The sequence below is a fragment of the Osmerus eperlanus genome, chromosome 19 (genome assembly GCF_963692335.1).
Source record: "Osmerus eperlanus chromosome 19, fOsmEpe2.1, whole genome shotgun sequence".
In the NCBI taxonomy this organism is placed as follows: Eukaryota; Metazoa; Chordata; class Actinopteri; order Osmeriformes; family Osmeridae; genus Osmerus; species Osmerus eperlanus.
The window spans coordinates 11,034,980-11,052,620 of record NC_085036.1 but is presented as its reverse complement, the minus strand read 5'-3'; the positions used below and the strand labels follow the sequence as shown (position 1 = coordinate 11,052,620).

The 17,641-nt window shown below is 48.3% G+C and overlaps 2 protein-coding genes across 4 annotated transcripts; one reads left to right on the top strand and one right to left on the bottom strand.

Annotated features, from left to right (window-relative positions):
* Positions 1-134: 134 nt before the first annotated feature.
* Positions 135-9,386, top strand: zgc:163098 (uncharacterized protein LOC100037380 homolog). Of its 2 annotated transcripts, XM_062485610.1 has the most exons (24): positions 135-280; positions 839-923; positions 1,009-1,120; positions 1,219-1,319; positions 1,427-1,494; positions 1,584-1,678; positions 1,818-1,882; positions 1,977-2,142; positions 2,261-2,466; positions 3,105-3,148; positions 4,148-4,252; positions 4,360-4,426; positions 4,519-4,691; positions 5,007-5,169; positions 5,282-5,361; positions 5,465-5,552; positions 5,646-5,774; positions 5,917-6,112; positions 6,197-6,280; positions 6,375-6,438; positions 6,713-6,863; positions 8,319-8,426; positions 8,548-8,762; positions 8,859-9,386. In XM_062485610.1, exons 2-24 carry the CDS (start codon positions 846-848, stop codon positions 8,983-8,985), a joined length of 2,685 nt encoding a protein of 894 aa, XP_062341594.1. In that variant the 5' UTR covers positions 135-280; positions 839-845; the 3' UTR covers positions 8,986-9,386. The 2 variants fall into 2 exon arrangements, with proteins under 2 accessions (XP_062341594.1, XP_062341595.1); XM_062485611.1 differs by lacking the exons at positions 135-280; positions 839-923; positions 1,009-1,120; ... (4 more) ...; positions 1,977-2,142; positions 3,105-3,148 and having other exon boundaries at positions 2,266-2,466.
* A 63-nt stretch (positions 9,387-9,449) lies between these two features.
* Positions 9,450-17,381, bottom strand: wdr44 (WD repeat domain 44). 2 transcript variants are annotated; one of them, XM_062485607.1, is made up of 20 exons: positions 16,755-17,381; positions 16,264-16,297; positions 15,895-15,972; positions 15,068-15,701; positions 14,619-14,761; positions 14,388-14,483; positions 14,106-14,242; positions 13,135-13,218; positions 12,914-13,020; positions 12,674-12,825; positions 12,393-12,531; positions 12,217-12,290; positions 11,926-12,042; positions 11,706-11,828; positions 11,327-11,518; positions 11,094-11,195; positions 10,893-11,008; positions 10,672-10,799; positions 10,432-10,566; positions 9,450-10,306 (listed from the first exon to the last, which is right to left on the bottom strand). In XM_062485607.1, exons 1-20 carry the CDS (start codon positions 16,829-16,831, stop codon positions 10,218-10,220), a joined length of 2,757 nt encoding a protein of 918 aa, XP_062341591.1. In that variant the 5' UTR covers positions 16,832-17,381; the 3' UTR covers positions 9,450-10,217. The 2 variants fall into 2 exon arrangements, with proteins under 2 accessions (XP_062341591.1, XP_062341593.1); XM_062485609.1 differs by having other exon boundaries at positions 12,226-12,290; positions 16,755-17,380.
* Positions 17,382-17,641: the final 260 nt, after the last annotated feature.

Genomic DNA, 17,641 nt, shown 5'->3' with positions numbered 1-17,641 from the left:
CTATTCTTGTGATCCAGTTATCTATGAATTAAACATGGCTTAATTCACTCATCTTCCCTTATATTAGACTAAAATCCACCTAATCCTTAACCACGAAGGAGTGACTTGCAGGCGTCACCGCAGGGCTGTTTGGGCATCCTTAACCAAAACGACATACGCTTCAGCGGCTCGTTTCTTTCGTTCATTGGCTAGGTTGTGTTGACATCATTTTTCCGCGATGTCCATTTTTGTCGTAATGAAAATGGTGGAGCAATAATAAACGCATTGAACACTTCTAAGGGTAAGAAATTTGAAACTTTCAGTCTAGTGCATAACCAGTGCATTTCGCATATTAGATGTAAAATAAACATGTACTAACGTGTTGGCTAGCTAACCAACGTTAGCTAATGAACACTAGCGGGCTAGCTAGTGTGCTGCAAAGGCTTGCACTTCAGTGGCTAGCTAGCTAGCTAGCTAGTAGTAACTAGCCACCCTCGCTAGCTAGGCCACTCTTGCTCCTTTAGCCACAACCGTTTCATTGGATCCATTAACCTCAATGAAAGTCTAGGTTCGCGATGTAGTTAACAAAGTAAGAAGATAAACATCTTAATAATACAACAGTTAGCAACGGTCACTGTAAACAAACATCATAGTTATTGTGTGTGTGTGTATGTAGGTGTGTGTGTATGTGTGTGTGTGTGCGTGTGAGAGAGAGAGACACACACATTGACAGACACAGAGAGAGTTACGGGTTGTACGTGTGCGTGCATTTGGCCTGCGAACGTGCGTCTGTGTCTGGGAGAAAATAACAGTTATTGGCATTATGGATCTGAAATATTGGTTATTATTTCTCTTCCAGACTGAGCATGGCAGACAAAAAAGGGAAACCTGTCAGTGTCAAAAGAAGTTTAACAAAGAAAGAACAAGAAGATCACAAGAAAAAGGTATGAAATCATGAAATGGAGGCAATAATAAGAATGGTAACAATGCTTGCCTTATTTGTGTCTAAAATGTAAATGTCATTATCAGGAACAAGAAAAAGCAGCTGAAGTTTTTGAGGAATTCCTAGCATCTTTTGACACTAATGACAAGAGTGGGGTGAAAACCTTTGTTCGTGGAGGAATCGTGAATGCTACTAAAGGTGAGCAGAAATATTGCCTACCGGCTGGTCTGAGCATCTGCAACTGAGTTTCATCTCATGAATGCTGTTTTGTTGTTGTTTGTTGTTTGTTTTTACAGAAGAGGAAGCAGCAGAGGTGAAGAAGAACAAGCTTTACAGACCGTCCACCAAGTTTGTGCCACAGAATGTCTCACCTGTGCAATCCGATTTCCGAAGGCCTGTGAGTTTCCTTGGAAACACCCAGGTTGAACAAATGCGTTAAGCCTTTAAATTTAGATAAGTCTTTAATATCTGTAGTCTTTAATATTTGTCAATGTTTGTTTACAGAATACTAAAAAGAAGACAGAGGAGAAGAAAAAGAGCAACCTTGAACTTTTTAAAGAAGAACTTAAACAGTATGTTATTTTATGGTCTCTGTTGTGTAATGTTATGTCTTGGTATGTGTTTTTTGCATGTTGTTTTGAAAATAATAATCTTTTGTCAGAATACAAGAAGAGCGTGAAGAAAGGTACAAACGAAAGAAAAATGAACCCGGAGGTGGATATGGAGATGTGGAACTACCATTATCCCGTCGATCAAGTGAGATTTCAACCTGTCCCGCAGTGAAAATGGCTTGAAGCTTTAAATATGTACACATTTAGTCATTTAGCACACATTGGGTGTGTTGCACAAGTCCACTTTGAAGCTTCAATATGTCTCCTTCCAATGTTTCTATCAGTATTTGATGATGACCCAGCAGTGCCAAACACAACCAACCTTTACATTGGCTGCATTAATCCAAAGGTAAATCAAGGAAAATAACAAATTAATTATCCAGCATGTGTTTGAATGTTTGGGGGGGGGCGATTGTGCTAACATCACACCCATGATACCTCAGATGAATGAGGAGATGCTCTGCAAAGAGTTTGGCAAGTACGGCCCGCTGGCGAGCGTGAAGATCATGTGGCCTCGCACGGACGAGGAGCGCACCAGAGTCACCAACAGAGGCTTCGTGGCCTTCATGACCAGGAAAGACGCTGAGCGAGCTCTGGCTGCACTCGACGGTGAGCCTTTACAAACGCTTTACGAAATACACCCTTTATGTCTGTAACGCCGCGTGTTCAGTCAGTCGGGTTATAACGGAGTCCTTATGGAGCCTTTTTTGTTTGTTTGTTGCCACAGGTAAAACAGTTATGGGTTTCGAAATGAAACTGGGATGGGGGAAAGCGGTTCGGATCCCTCCCCAGCCTCTCTACACGCCCATAGGGGTTCTCAAAATGGCCACTCCTCCACCCCCTTCTGGTCTGCCCTTTAATGCTCAGCCACGAGATCGCTTCCGTAACGACTTCACCAAGCCCTGGGGCAGGTCAAAGGAGGAGTTTGACAAGGTACCATCCTCTTTACTCTAGGGTGTGTGCATGGCTCTCTGAAACATGTCTTTTTTATTCTGTATTAAAGACCTGTGGCAAAGTGTGGGGAGTGTGTAACCTAGCAGCTATACATTTATCACAGAATGACCAAACTGGACTTAAAAGTTTGACCTGGAATTCAGAATTGCTCACAGATCCATGAGCTAAAGGCTGGATCAGTCCTTGGCATCACCGTTCTGTTTCACATTTTCTGTTTTGTTTCAGTCCAGTTGGTTTGTCCTGTGGTAGGTGTATAGATTTATTTTATGAATTCATTCTCAGCACTAGAAAGCTCAAGTTTTCAGTTTAGGGAAAAGCAATGTGTACAATTCCAGAGGTGTTTGACTCAACCTGTGTTATGACGTAGTTTACCAGTGCATTACGTAATCCCAATAGCTGTAACTATAATGGAGGGTGGGATTATTTTGTATATAAAATAGTATGAAAAGGGTGTGCTATGTAGTACTGTGTCGAACAAGACATTTTCCCCCATTCAGAAGTAGTTGTAGCTTTTAATGCTGTAGTCGTTTTCTATGCTGTATGTATCCTGCAGTGTTTCACCTGTATTTATACTCACTCTTTCATATCTTCACTATTTGATTTGACTTCACGAACAGACTCTGTCCGAAGCCGTAGTCAAAGTGGTTATCCCAACAGAAAGGTACACACTCTCTATCCATTCTTACTACTGCTCCTTACGACTGACCAGCCCTTCTCACACAGCTGTGTTAGTGAACAGCGGCTCTGCAGCTCCACTGTTCCTGTGTACACACAGTATGTTAGCAACAGCAAGACCCAGGGGCCTAAGTCCTACACCTGGCCAGGACTAATGGGAGTTGACAGGGCAGCGTACAGTGTAACCATCTTCATGTGCTTCTTAGTGTGTAGATGTGTTTTAACTGGTCTGCATCAAGCCATTGTCAAAGGGTCTTATTGGCGACATGGCGTCTGTTCAAGGCATTGGGAATCCCTGTGTATTAGGACTGCAAACACCTTCTGACTTATAGAAAGGCTCCTGGCCTCGTTATAGATAACATCCATTAAGTCTTGTATAGTATATACAGTATAAACATATAGTTAGGGAATTAGAAATGATATTAGTTTGGCATGGCCAGAGCTTGCATTCATAATTGAGTGCTGAACTCTGCAAGCATCAGCATCAACCATGGCTAACATTCAAGTTGGTTGAGACACTGCAGACAGATACAGCAAGAAGGCAGATGGATTATTTTGATCAATTTCCGTAGCATCTTATCGTAGTAAGTAATGCTGTCACCATCACTAACAGTGCCACTCTGATTCAATCCAAACAATGATTTAGGGACAGAAGGGGGAATCAATTTGCAATACTGGTAGAGACACATGACATGAGCTGTAACACTGCATGTGGGCTTTTTTTTAGTATAGATGCTCATTAGGTATTTACGTCTATTCTCTGTATACAAACACACAACAGTGAGGCTTCTATCAGGCTGTGACAGTGAGAGTTGAGGGACAGCGATCCCTTGGTACATGGCTTTGTGTTTCACAAACCAGACCGACGCTCTAGGAGGTTTAGGGCCAGTGAGTGCTTTGACATGGCCTCAGGTCTGGATGGAGAGGGGGGGGGGAGAGACAGCATGCCTTCGAGCCTCTGATCAACTCTGCTTCTACTCCACAGGAATCTGTTGGGCCTCATTCACCGGATGATAGAGTTTGTGGTGCGTGAGGGGCCAATGTTTGAAGCCATTATCATGAGCAAAGAGAAGAACAGCCCAGACTTCCGGTACGGTCTTCTCTCTCTCCTCTCGCTCTTCTCCGATGTTGACCGTTTCACACCTGGCCAAAAAATGTGTACACCCATCTGATATCTATTGATTGTTTTATTTTTAGCTTCCTGTTTGACAACAAGAGCCAAGATCACGTGTACTACCGCTGGAAACTGTACTCCATTCTCCAGGTAGGTTCTTTCTCCCTGCCTCTCTCCTCCTCGGTGAGGACCCCATATCCCTGTCCTGCCTCACACCCGTTCCTCTGTCCCCCCCTCCCCAGGGCGAGTCCCCCAGCGAGTGGAGGACCACGGACTTCCGAATGTTCCGGGGGGGCTCCATCTGGAGGCCCCCCCTGCTGAACCCCTATCTCCACGGAGACGAGGAGGGGGCGGAGGAGGACGAGGCCGCGTCCCAGGAAGAGGAGGAGCTGAAGAAGGGGCAGCTGAAGGCTGAGTGAGTGCCCTCTGCTGGAGCTGGAGGCAGCGCTATGGGACGCTCACGTGTTCACACAATTTACATTTTTCACATTTTGGTCATTTAGCAGACGCTCTTATCCAGAGCTCTTATCTTTTCGCTCTTATCCAGAGCGACTTACAGTAAGTACAGGGACATTCCCCCCCAAGGCAAGTAAGGTTAAGTGCCTTGCCCAAGGACACAAAGTCATTTTGCACGAACCGGCAACCTTCTGAGTAAAAGCCCGATTCCCTAACCGCTCAGCCATCTGACTGTGAACCTTGTCGAGACCGTCGTTCTGTGTTTGCACCCCAGACATAGAGAGAGGCTGGAGACCCTGCTGAGGGGACTCAGTCCTCGGAGGGATGAGGTTGGCGACGCAATGCTGTTCTGCCTGGAGAGGGCAGAGGCTGCAGAGGAGGTGGTGGGCTGTATCGCTGAATCACTCTCTCTTCTCCAAACGCCCTTGCAGAAGAAGGTAGATTTTGACAGCTCTTTTATCACACCAAGTCTCGTTCCTGTTGATTTCCCTGTTCGGGACTGAAGCTACATCATGCACCTCTCACGAACATCTATATTTACTCCTTCAGATTGCCAGATTATATCTGGTGTCAGACATCTTATACAACTCCTGTGCCAAGGTTTCCAATGCCTCCTATTATCGCAAATTGTAAGTTTAAGCTGTCATGTATTTCCCAGGACTACATATTTCATTCATATTGTGGTATGGATGTATTATTACTAAATTGTGCATGCTTTTGCTTTCTTTTCAGCTTTGAGACAAAGTTGCCACAGATATTTGGGGACATTAGTGAAGCCTACAGGAACATCCAAGCCAGACTGCAAGCTGAACAGTTCAAGGTAAGCAGTGGTTATCCGTCTGACAGGTCCTGACTATTGACTTTCACAGCGCAAATCTGTTCCCATGCATCTGTGTTTGTCTTTCCTCCTCAGCAAAAGATAATGTGCTGCTTCAGGGCCTGGGAAGACTGGGCCATCTACCCCGAGTCCTACCTGATCCAGCTGCAGAACATCTTCCTGGGTCTGGTGAAAGCCGGAGAGGAGGTGATCGTCCGACCAGAGGTGAGCACGACCACCCCCTACCGTCCTCCATAGATGCCCACTGAAGTGACAGCACCCAGTGCGGCGGTGACCAGCCTGTAGCTGCGGGCAGGCATGAGAGGGAGAGAGAGAGGGTGGTGACTGCTTTCCCTCCCTCCCCCAGGTGGAGTCCCCTGACCTGGACGGAGCTCCGTTGGACGGGCTGGCGCTAGACGGAGCCCCCCTGGACGGAGCCCCCCTGGATGACCTGGACGGCTGCCCCCTGGGCTGGGACCCCTCCTCCCTGGACGGGGTTCCTGTGGACGACATAGACGGGGTGCCCCTGGGGGTCCCCATAGATGACATTGATGGAATGCCTCGTGGGTTCACCTTCCGTCGCGTACAAATGAAGGCCTTTTAAAGTGTGGTGTGGGCTTGATTAGAGTTCTGTTTGCCTCTTCCAGTGGACGACAGCAGAAACGCCCTTCACTCCAAGGTGGCTCTTTCTAAGTGGGAGAGGGTGGATGATGCTGAGGCTCTGCCCCTAGGTACCGTACTGGAAACACCTGTATTCATCTGTACTGATCCCATTCAGCTGTTCCCATCCCACAGCCTGGTTAATCCTGCCTCTTCCTCTTCCAGCCAAGACTGAATCGAAATGGGACACCGTGGGCGAGCGAGACTCTGGGGATGAAAGGAATGCAAGGTGGGTAGCGTTTGCTTTCTCTTCAGGGAGTCAGGTGTCAGGAGTCAGGTGGCTGAGCGGTGAGGGAGTCGGGCTAGTAATCTGAAGGTTGCCAGTTCGATTCCCAGCCGTGCTCTTGATAAGAGCGACTAAAAATGTAAATGTAAAATGTTCACCTCTAGGCAGACATGTACACCAAAGAGTCTGTCCAGCAGATGGCCTTCCTTTAGTAAATCTGAATGACATGAACACATGAATATACGTGAATCTAATGACCCTGTTATGTCTCTGACAGTGGTAACACCAAGGATGGGGACAGGGATTCGGAGGAGGACAGCAGCGACGACTCGTCCAGTCCATCCAAGTACGACAGCGTCGACTTCAAGAGCTCGCTGAGCAGCTTCCAGATGTCCGAGAGCAAGAGGAGCCGACTGCGGGAGCTGGAGGCAAGCATACACCTCCACACCCTACACCTCCACACCCTACACCTCCACACCCTCCACCTCCACACCCTCCACCTCCACACTCTACACCTCCACACTCTACACCTCCACACCCTACACCTCCACACCCTCCACCTCCACACCCTACACCTCCACACCCTACACCTCCACACCCTCCACCTCCACACCCTCCACCTCCACACTCTACACCTCCACACCCTACACCTCCACACCCTCCACCTCCACACCCTACACCTCCACACCCTACACCTCCACACCCTACACCTCCACACCCTCCACACCCTCCACCTCCACACCCTACACCTCCACACCCTACACCTCCACACTCTACACCTCCACACCCTACACCTCCACACCCTACACCTCCACACCCTACACCTCCACACCCTCCACCTCCACACCCTCCACCTCCACACCCTCCACCTCCACACCCTACACCTCCACACCCTACACCTCCACACTCTACACCTCCACACCCCCACACCTCCACACCCTACACCTCCACACCCTACACCTCCACACCCTACACCTCCACACTCTACACCTCCACACCCTACACCTCCACACCCTACACCTCCACACCCTACACCTCCACACCCTCCACCTCCACACCCTACACCTCCACACCCTCCACCTCCACACCCTCCACACCCTACACCTCCACACCCTACACCTCCACACCCTACACCTCCACACCCTACACCTCCACACCCTCCACCTCCACACCCTCCACCTCCACACCCTCCACCTCCACACCCTACACCTCCACACCCTACACCTCCACACCCTACACCTCCACACCCCCACACCTCCACACCCTACACCTCCACACCCTACACCTCCACACCCTACACCTCCACACCCTACACCTCCACACTCCACACCTCCACACCCTACACCTCCACACCCTACACCTCCACACCCTACACCTCCACACTCTACACCTCCACACCCTACACCTCCACACCCTACACCTCCACACCCTCCACCTCCACACCCTACACCTCCACACCCTACACCTCCACACCCTACACCTCCACACCCTCCACCTCCACACTCTACACCTCCACACCCTCCACCTCCACACCCTACACCTCCACACTCTACACCTCCACACCCCCACACCTCCACACCCTACACCTCCACACTCTACACCTCCACACCCTACACCTCCACACCCTACACCTCCACACCCTCCACCTCCACACCCTAAACCTCCACACCCTACACCTCCACACCCCCTACACCTCCACACCTCCACACCCCCTCCCTCTCTCCCCCGGCCCTGCCACCTCAGCCCCCGATAACGCACCCGACCTGTTTTGTAGTGTTTCCCACCACACGCCCATCGACTCGTATTCAACTCTTCTAGGGAGTTCTATTGCATTGGTTCTGCCACCACAAACGGCCTGATGTGTAGATTCTCGCCTTCCACAGGTGAAGGTTATGAAGTTCCAAGATGAGCTGGAGTCAGGGAAGAGACCCAAGAAGTCTGGCAACTTGCAACAACAGGTGGCCACGTACAGGAACAAGCTGCTGCAGAAGGTGAGTCTCTGCTGCTGCTGCTACAATACACTGCACACCACACCACACCTTTAGAAAGTGTTTGAAATCAAAACTACAACTCCCATCCTACTCTCTGTTCTGGGCTGCGTGGCTCCTGAAGGAGTTCGACAAGGACGACCAGGAGAAGAAAGAAAGGTCGGCACAGAAGTCTAAAGAACGCTCCAAGAAGGAGGAGCGGAGGGACAAGGTGGAGGAGAGCGGGAAAGGACGAGACAGAGAGACACGCCGAAGAAGTCAAGACCGGGACAGAAGCAGGGGGCGGAGTAAAGACTCGGAGGAGAGGACCCAGAAGTACAGAGGCGACTCCCCCTCCAAGTAAGTCCAGGGCTTTATACTGCTGTGTCCTTTCTGTGAGCGCTGTCCTGTGTGTGGGCATTGACGCGTTCCCTCTCCCTCCTTCCTGTCCAACAGAACAAAGTCCAAGTCGCCCAAAAGGTCAAAGAGGTCACGGTCGCCCTCGCCTGCCAGGAAGGTGTGGCGGTCGAGTTCCCGCTCGCCACACCGCTCCCACAAAAAGACGAAGAAGAGCAAACACTGATCCTCAGCCTTGGACCTCACACACCCTCCCCCTCCTGCCCACCTCTAGCTCTGAGGCAGCCAGGCAACACCATGGACTGGCCCTTCACTGAGGCAGAGCCACATGCTTCTCTCCCACAATACCTTTGGACTGGCTCTCCAGACCGACTGACAGCTGTTTGTTCTCCCTCCTGTACCCATTTCCTGACTGGTCCAGTCAAGAGTTGGCACATTTTTGTATGATGAAGTTTGAACATTATTTGTACAGTTTTGTTTTATTGCTTGTTTGTAAACTCCATTCAGTCAGTTTATTGCTACCAGTCCCTGAGATTTCACGATAAATCCCTCTTGGTGATGTCTGTGTTGTCCAGATTCCTGTTTGGTAATTGGAAAGTCTAATAAATGAAAGATCTACACTCCTGAGGTTATTTGTCCTCAGGTACCTTTCATCTAAACTTGAAAATCAAGAGCATTTCATGCAATATAACACTTTTTTTTACTTTATTACTGTTAAGTGAATCAAAATGTTAAAATCAGTGGTTCCATTTATTTTCATACCAAACACCAACAAAGAAATGAAAAACAATTTCTAACAAGTAAGTTGAGTGCTAACCGTTGAACAATTATTACAGTGTCATGTTTTGCGTCAAGGATTGCTGAGAAGGGCGTCTGGAAAAGCTGTGAGCTTTCGTGGTGCGATACAGTGTGCCCTTTACACTCTGACAGCACACAGAGGGCTCAGTGTCTCTCAATCATCCACCTCATCCTGCTTATTAGTTAAGGTTCATGTTCTGCTCCAGTAACACATAGGCAATGCTTTACAGGCCCCCATCTAACCACCTGTGCTACAAAGGGAACCAGGTGCACAAGTATTCATGTAAAAAAAAAAAAAAAGGAAACATTAAAAAAAAGAAATGACATCAACGAGGATATCAACGAGTTGCTTATTCCATTTCCAGTCCTCTTCCATAACCCCCCCCCCCCCCCCCCCATGTACGTCCTCCTTTTCGTCCTCCTCCACATTGACACGTTCCTCTACGCTGGGTCACTGTTCTCTTGAGGATGACAGGCGATCGATCCTCCAAGAGCACTCACCGGTAGGGGGACGCTAGTTTGGAAGTGCTGGCAGCAGGTAGCTCTGCGTCCATGGTGGGGCTTCACTGTACACACACACACACACACACACAAACGTACTGACAGGTCCATATGTGAGTTCCGGCGGAAGGCTATGCCTTGACGTGGCCTTTTAAGAGCTCAGTACTTCTTGACGTTGATGAAAACTTTGATGGCGCCGGTGAAGTCTGCAGAGAGCAGGACCTCTGTGTGATCAGTCTTCAGGGCTCCTGAGGAGGACAGGGGAAACCAGGGTCACTACGGATGACTGATCCCACTTTCTATTCTCTTGATTACAGCACAGTCAATACATTAATGGTCTTGAGAAGGAAGTGATGGATTTACCAACCCCTACCTGAGGGAATGGTCTCAGAGTCTGTGGAGTCCAGGCTCTTGCACTCAGCATCGGGCTTTTCTGCCCCGGCCTCCTGCGGAACGATCAGGCCAGGGTGGGGCGCAAAGATGGCTGATGTGACAACTGCATTGTGGGCTAAAAAAAAAACGGAGAGAGAGGGATGAAGAGGTGGGGAACTGAGATGGGATCAGGTTTCCTCAGTGCGAGCCAGTCGAACTCCACCGAACTCTATCCAGTTACCTTTAATGCCCTCCCAGAAGTCGTTTCGGTCTCGCCGTACTGAGGTGAACTTGCTCAGGTCGTGGTAGGTGCTCCAGATGTACACATACTTGTCCTCTGAACCGCTCACAATGAAGGAGTAGTCGTGGCTGCAGGAGAGAGAGAGAGCGAGATCATCAGCCCAGGTGAACACTCACTCTGGGTGACACCCATGACCTGAGTGAAGAGGAAACTGTTCCCACCTGAAGCTGGCCTTGATCTGACTGCTGCTGTTGACGTAGCCCTTGTACTTCATGGACAGAGACAGGTCCCTCAGGTCGTACAGGCGGATCCTGGAGTCATTCGACGTCACCAAAATCTGCAGGATAAAAATAATTTGTCACCAACTGTCTGTCGTGTTTAAGAGCCGTGTTTGGTGGAGGACACAGGGGGAGAGGACACACCTTGTTCTCTCCAGGGAGAGGCTCTATGCCGGTGATTTTGCGTCCGACTCGGTTTCTTCCTCTGGTGGACCGGACGTGAATCTGGGTGTGGTACTTCAGGCGCTGGGAAAGAAACACACAAAACAAATGGTCAACCAGAATGAATGGCGCTCACGGTAGTCGAGACCAGTTTAAACCTCCTTCTGCAGCACCTGGAAACAGCAGAGTGATGGACAGGGGGCGATGCTAGGTACCTCTGTGTCGTAGAAGATGCAGCGCCCGTCGTAGGTCCCGATGACTGCATACTTCCCGTTTTGGCAGAAGTTGGCAGCAGTGATGAGGCGCGTCTGGCCGTCCACCTCGTTCCACAGCGCCACCTTCTTGTCTGGAATGTTCCAGAGACGCAGCTTCCCATCCAGAGAGCCGCTCAGGAAGTACCTGTCATCCTGCGCCAGGCCACACATTTACAACAGTCAAACAGAGATGACTTCCAAATCAAATAAACAAGGGACATAATATAACATTGAACTTATTCGTATACGTTTATACGTAATATAGAAGCATTTATAGACAAGCTGCAGAACATAAGGAGAAATGTCTTTGGTGAGTGGCAGAGCCATACAAGGCCCTTACTCTGGGATGGAAGGCGATGGCTGTGACAAAGTCAATGTGCTGGAAGCAGCATAGACACTCTCTCCTGGATATGTGCCACAGTCTAACCGTCTTGTCCATGGAAGAGGAGAGCAGGAAGTAGTTCTGGAATCACAGGAACAATACAGGGAAACATGAGGACCCGTGTGTGAGCGAATGAGGAAGGGGAGGATGAGGGTGGGAGGGGGCCGTGAACTCTGACCTTTGACCAAGACAGGTCCAGCAGGTCAGCCGTGTGACCTTTGTACTTGCAGAAGGGGACTTGGCGGAAGGGGGCATTCCTGTCCTCTGTGTCAGGGTCCTCTGGAACACTGCTCATCTAGAAAAACACACAACGCACCCCGAGGTCTTACCCAGCCGAACACACTGGGTGGAAAATAACATTCCCAGCCAAGCCCTCATCAACGAACAAAGGGCCTGTGTAACTAGGAGGCTGCAGGTTGCACAGATGAACCTCTGATGAGCCTCTGGTAGCATAGAGACTTGTCCTAACCTGACTCACCCCACCGTCTGTGTCGGACTTGGAGGAGCACAAGCTTTCCTGAGAGGGAGAGGGCGACACACGACCTGGGAGAGACACAACAGGGGGAGGTGCCCTGTTAAAAACCTGCTGAACATGCCTTCCTCAAAGAGCTCAGCTTTGGATGAACTGAAAGTAACGGGATTTACCTTCCGTGTTGTACTTTATCCTCATGTTGTTGAAGTAGTCAAAGGCATTTTTCAGGACCCAGATTCTTACCACGTTATCTTGGCCTGCTGTGGCCAGCAGCCTGCCACAGTGAGAGAACTTCATGGTCCACACTGCACCCTGCGTGCACGGGAGAGGTGGTGGGTTTACTGGGGTTCATACAGACACAGCCTCACATTCATGAGGAAACATACAAACATCAGGCATCCTTGTGGCCTGTTGTTCACAGTAAACATCTTCTAGACCAGAGCCCATGTCTCACCATGTGCTCTCCACTCAGATCCTGGACCACCTTGACCTGGTCAAAGTCAAAGGGGCCCTTGAAGCTGTGGGCTGCCTTAAACTTGGCAGGTCTGGTGTAGGGCATGCCCTCGTCATCGCTGGAGGAGGGGTCGTCCTGGTCTGTGTGAAAGACTGAAACAAGCCTGTAATGAGCGACCGTCCACAGACACAACAGCGACGAACGGTGACTTGAGAATACAGCCTTGGAGGGTTCACCTACCTTCATCACGGACACTCTTCACCTTGTTGACTGCCTTCTCCCCGTACTCCTCCGCTAAGTGCTTGGCCCTCTTCACAGACTTGCCCAGAAACTTCTTCAGTTGTGTACTGGAGGGGAGGGGGGTGGGGGGGGGGGAGGTGGAAAGAGCCAGGATGAGATGACAAAACTATGACTCACTTTCCATTAGAGAGAGAAGCAAACATGGCCGCTCCAGATCTTACGTCTTCTGCTTTAACTTGCCCCCGTCGGTGTCTGTGAGCGGAGCCTGAGCCTTGTCGTCGTCATCCGACTGTGCTGCGTCATTGCTGAGAGGGAAAACAACACAAAAGACACAAAACGACTCAGGAAAATGTTCCAAGCAGGCCTCGCAACTAACTTTTTTTCCCCCTCACTGTCCCAGTACCGTCCTGAAGTGCAAAATGAACCGTCCCAAACTGAGCTTGACCAGTCCCAACATGTAAATTCTTGTGTTTTTGCATTTTGACATTCTGACATGGGTCTAGGTTATTTGCAACACTATTTATGTAATCCATCCAGTCGTGGGGCTCAAATCAATGTCTGAATTACAATATGAATACATACACAATAGAATACACTATTTTCTTTCTTGTTTCGCGATGGGGCTAACATAATTCTTGGTGTGGGTATAGTAAAAAAAATTAAAAGAAAAAAAAAAAAGAAATCTAAAATCGTTATGTATCAACAGTTTCATCTATACACCAGTCTTTTACACTGAGAAAGACAGGGGGACAGGGGGAACCGATTTCCCTGGAGGCCTGAGGAAAGTGGTTCCTCCCCGTATATTACAGTCTGGCCATTTATAAAGCACTACAGTGATGCTGGTGATGTATGTTACTGTGATAATTATGTATAACAAGTTTCATCTATACACCAGTCTTTTAAAAACTGAGAACACAGGGGGAACCGATTTCCCTGGAGGCCTGAGGAAAGTGGTCCCCCCCCCCCGTATATTACAGTCTGGCCATTTATAAAGCAATACAGTGATGCTGGCGATGTATCTATGTGTATCTAAGTGTTTAGTGAATTCTGCTCATCCTATTCTATTCTTTACTCACAGTTGTTCGAATGAACATGCAAAGGACTGCTGTACTTAATAATAAATGTGATTGAAACACATGAATAATATATGTCGAGACCCATTAAGACGTGAGGCAATGAGAGAGTTGCTCACGTGATGTACTCCTTGGTTCTCCTCATGATGTGAAGGGTGAGAGGGTTGATCCCTGTGGGTAGCTTCTCCTCCGCCTGGATCAGAGGGATCTCCTCCCCAGTGTCCAGATTCTTGATCATTACACTCGCCAGGATTTCCTGTTAGATGTCACCAGACGCCCAAACAGGACAAGGTGAAAGGTCTACGTTCCCCAGAATGACATGGTATGATAGAAACGGTGGAAATGTCTTCAGAGTGGCTCATGGGTAGATGGGTGGGGGAGGATCATACAGGGCCCTTTACCTCATCGGTCAGCTCTCTACCAGAGTCGGATCGTGGGCGCTGAGGACCTGGAGTGTCCCCCCCACTGGCAGAAGAAGCTGGCTCGTCCTCATTTTCCTAAAGGCGAAAAGAAACACTATCTTATTAATTCTCTCACAATACTAATCGGGACTGTTAGAAGGTTATTTTTTATTTTTTTTATTTGACTTTCTAGGGAACAGCCAGTGGTTGCGTATGGTGTGTCTCACTGACCTGTGCTGTCACCACCTTGTCCCCACTGGTGGCACTGGCCAGGTCCAGAGAGTGCTGCAGGTCCTTGGTGATGCTCCTCACGGTGCTGCTGGGAGACACCAGACCCAGCGGCTCCATCGCTTCAGCTGGCTCAGCCGCACACACTGGCAAGCAGGGGGCAACGGTTAACTGACTGTTAATAAACTAGTATTACATTTACGAGTATTCTTTTAGCAGACGCTTTTATCCAAAGCGACTTACAAGAAACAGCTTTACAAAAAGTGCATAGGTCAAACACAGTATAACACTGGTATAAAAATAATCTACTGATGTGTGTCTTTGTGTCCGGCCACATGTTCTATGTAGTTTTCCAGACCCCAAAAGAACATTTCAAACACGCACTTATCAGCTTGTGTACACTTGACTTTGTGCTTTTGTGCTGCTGTAGTCAAACACACTCTGTTATTTACCTTCAAGGCCGGTTGGCCTCATAGTCTCCTGGGACTTCTTGCTGGGTGGCAGCGCCGGGCGGGATGGGGGAGGGGGTCTTGGAGGAGGAGCCCCGCTGGGAGGGGGTGGGCGTGAAGGTGGGGGCTTCTTGGTGCTGGCCACAATGTCAGGTTCTACAGTGAACTGCCGTGGGGGTTTGGATGGTCCAGAGTGGTCTGACTCGGCTGGTTTGTGGTCCAGGATGTCTGCCGGTCTGTGCTCCCTGTCTCCATCTGCAGCCACCCGGGGAAGGGCTGGCAGGTCTGGTAGTTCTGGCTGATTCTGGCCCAGGGCACTAGTGATGTCTGGAGGCTGGGCATGCTCCTGTGACCCAGACGCTGAGCTCGCTGGGACAGCCATGGAACAGGCCCCCTGCAGCTCTGCCTCTTCCTGTGGCTGTTCGGGGCTCCTCCCTGCAGGCTGAGGCTCCACAGCGGCACAGTCTGGCTCCCCGGCAACCATCTGGGGTTCCACAGGAGCTTCAGGCATCACGACGGCTGGGCTTGCATTCCTCAGCTCTGACTCTGGACTTGTGTCAACATCTTTCTCGCCCAACGGCAGAGCCTCCCCTGCACCACTCTCCTTTTGGCTTTCCTCAATAATACTGTCGATGATCTAGGAGAAATAGATGATCCAGAACAGGGTCTATCCTTATACGTCTTTCAATGTTGTTAATGGAGTAAAACATTTTTACTATAAAGAATTTACAATAAAAAGAGGAAATTATTATCACATTACTATTCACTGCACCAAGATCACAAGGCTGTGTGAGAATGTGGATTAGACAGTAAGAAAAGGGGATTGGTACCTGAAGGGAATCATCCTGACTCGTCTCAGGTAGGACGGGCCCAACAGTTGCATCTTGTGGTGGATTTTCTACCTGACCCTTTAAACAGGTGCAGAAAGACTTACAATGAATTCAATCTATGTACTGCAGCCTTCATATTTATATATTGATAAACTTGCTACCCTGTTCTGGACATTGAATAGGCCTCTCACAAAAACGAAAACAACTATAAGTAGAGCTGTGTTTTTTGTTAACTTTAACCTCAATAAAACTCCAAATGGCAATCTTAATTAATGATTAAACTAAAAAAGCATCACTTTTCACTTTAGTCATGCAAAAAATGGATATGGAGAAGAACGTGCAGGGCTGTCAGCGCAAAGAATGACATACCTTGGTTGAAGGAAGGACAAACTTAGCAGGAGACCTAAACATTTAAGGCAGTCATTTAGTCACCATGACACTCGCAGACAAAATGCAAATGTTGTGGTCTGGCATAATTGTAACCTGTAAATTAGGTGTACGTTACAAATTGTTTCAAGAAATTAATTAAAGGACTCGAATTGCCTGTTTACACTTGCCTGCCTGTGCTAAGACGTTAACTCACAGGCAAGATACTGTCGAATAGAATGACCATACTCGTTTTACAAGACAAGTTAACATAAATGTCGATGAAGAGGTTTATTTTCACGTGTACTTCACTACTGTACTAGGATAGGGGGTCGGTTAGTGTTGTCAAATAAGGTTTGCTAATACAGGAAGTACTAGCCTGCAAGCTAACATATGTTGTTAATCACAGCAACTACCGTTAACAGAACACAAAAATGACAACGTTATCGTTAAAAAAATCACACAGACAATGCTCAATTTCGATAGCTACTTACACTTTGGGAGAGGGGGTGAAATGTACGTCTTCGGGTGCATCGTAGAATTCTTCTGTATCACTTGTATCTGACGCCATACTAGCAATTTTTTTATTCTACAATACAAGCTAGCTTGACAGCTAGCTAATTGGATACATGCAATTTGAAAAGCAATGGCCTGTCTGAGTCTGATTCGAAAATCTTGAAATCGTCTGATCTGACCGAGTACTGAGAAGCTACATACAGCAATTAAAGGTTGTAACACAAACTGCAATCTATGGCTAGACTATACTCAGAAGCAGCGAAGCGCTAGCTGGCTATGCTACGTAAGGTAGCAAGCTATCTGGATCCAGTACCACCACAACAAAGTTGTTTGAAATAATTTAGACTTGCTACTTGACACTGTACACTCTGCTTATAACGGATGCCCATAACCAAAATATTATTGTAAGAGGTCCGCAACAAATCCAAATGTAGAGACAATGGACAAATAATCAGAACATATTAGCAAGTTTAGCATCTCTGCTGGTGCTTGGGCTGTGGCTTAGCTTGTGAACGTAGCCTAGCTAGCTAGAGCTAAACCTACTTGTTTTAGCTTGTTAGAACTACGCGAGAGTTGAGTTGACAGCTTGTCGCTGGCTCTTCCTCCAGGGTTAGGTAGGCGTTCCAGAGAATGTCTAGGCGTTCCTACTTTTTGTCTTTTTTTTATCTTGCATTGTGGAGCATTGCTGCCATCAGATGGTGAACTTAGGTTTTTCAGGCTACTGTATTTGTAAATGTCATTAATGTAGCCAAATAAAAATGAGAGGATAAACTTACAATGACAAGACTCACTGACAGGACAACAAAAAGTAAAGCTTTGAATGTTTAGGATTTTTTGTAGGCTACTATAGTTGATTAGAACTATA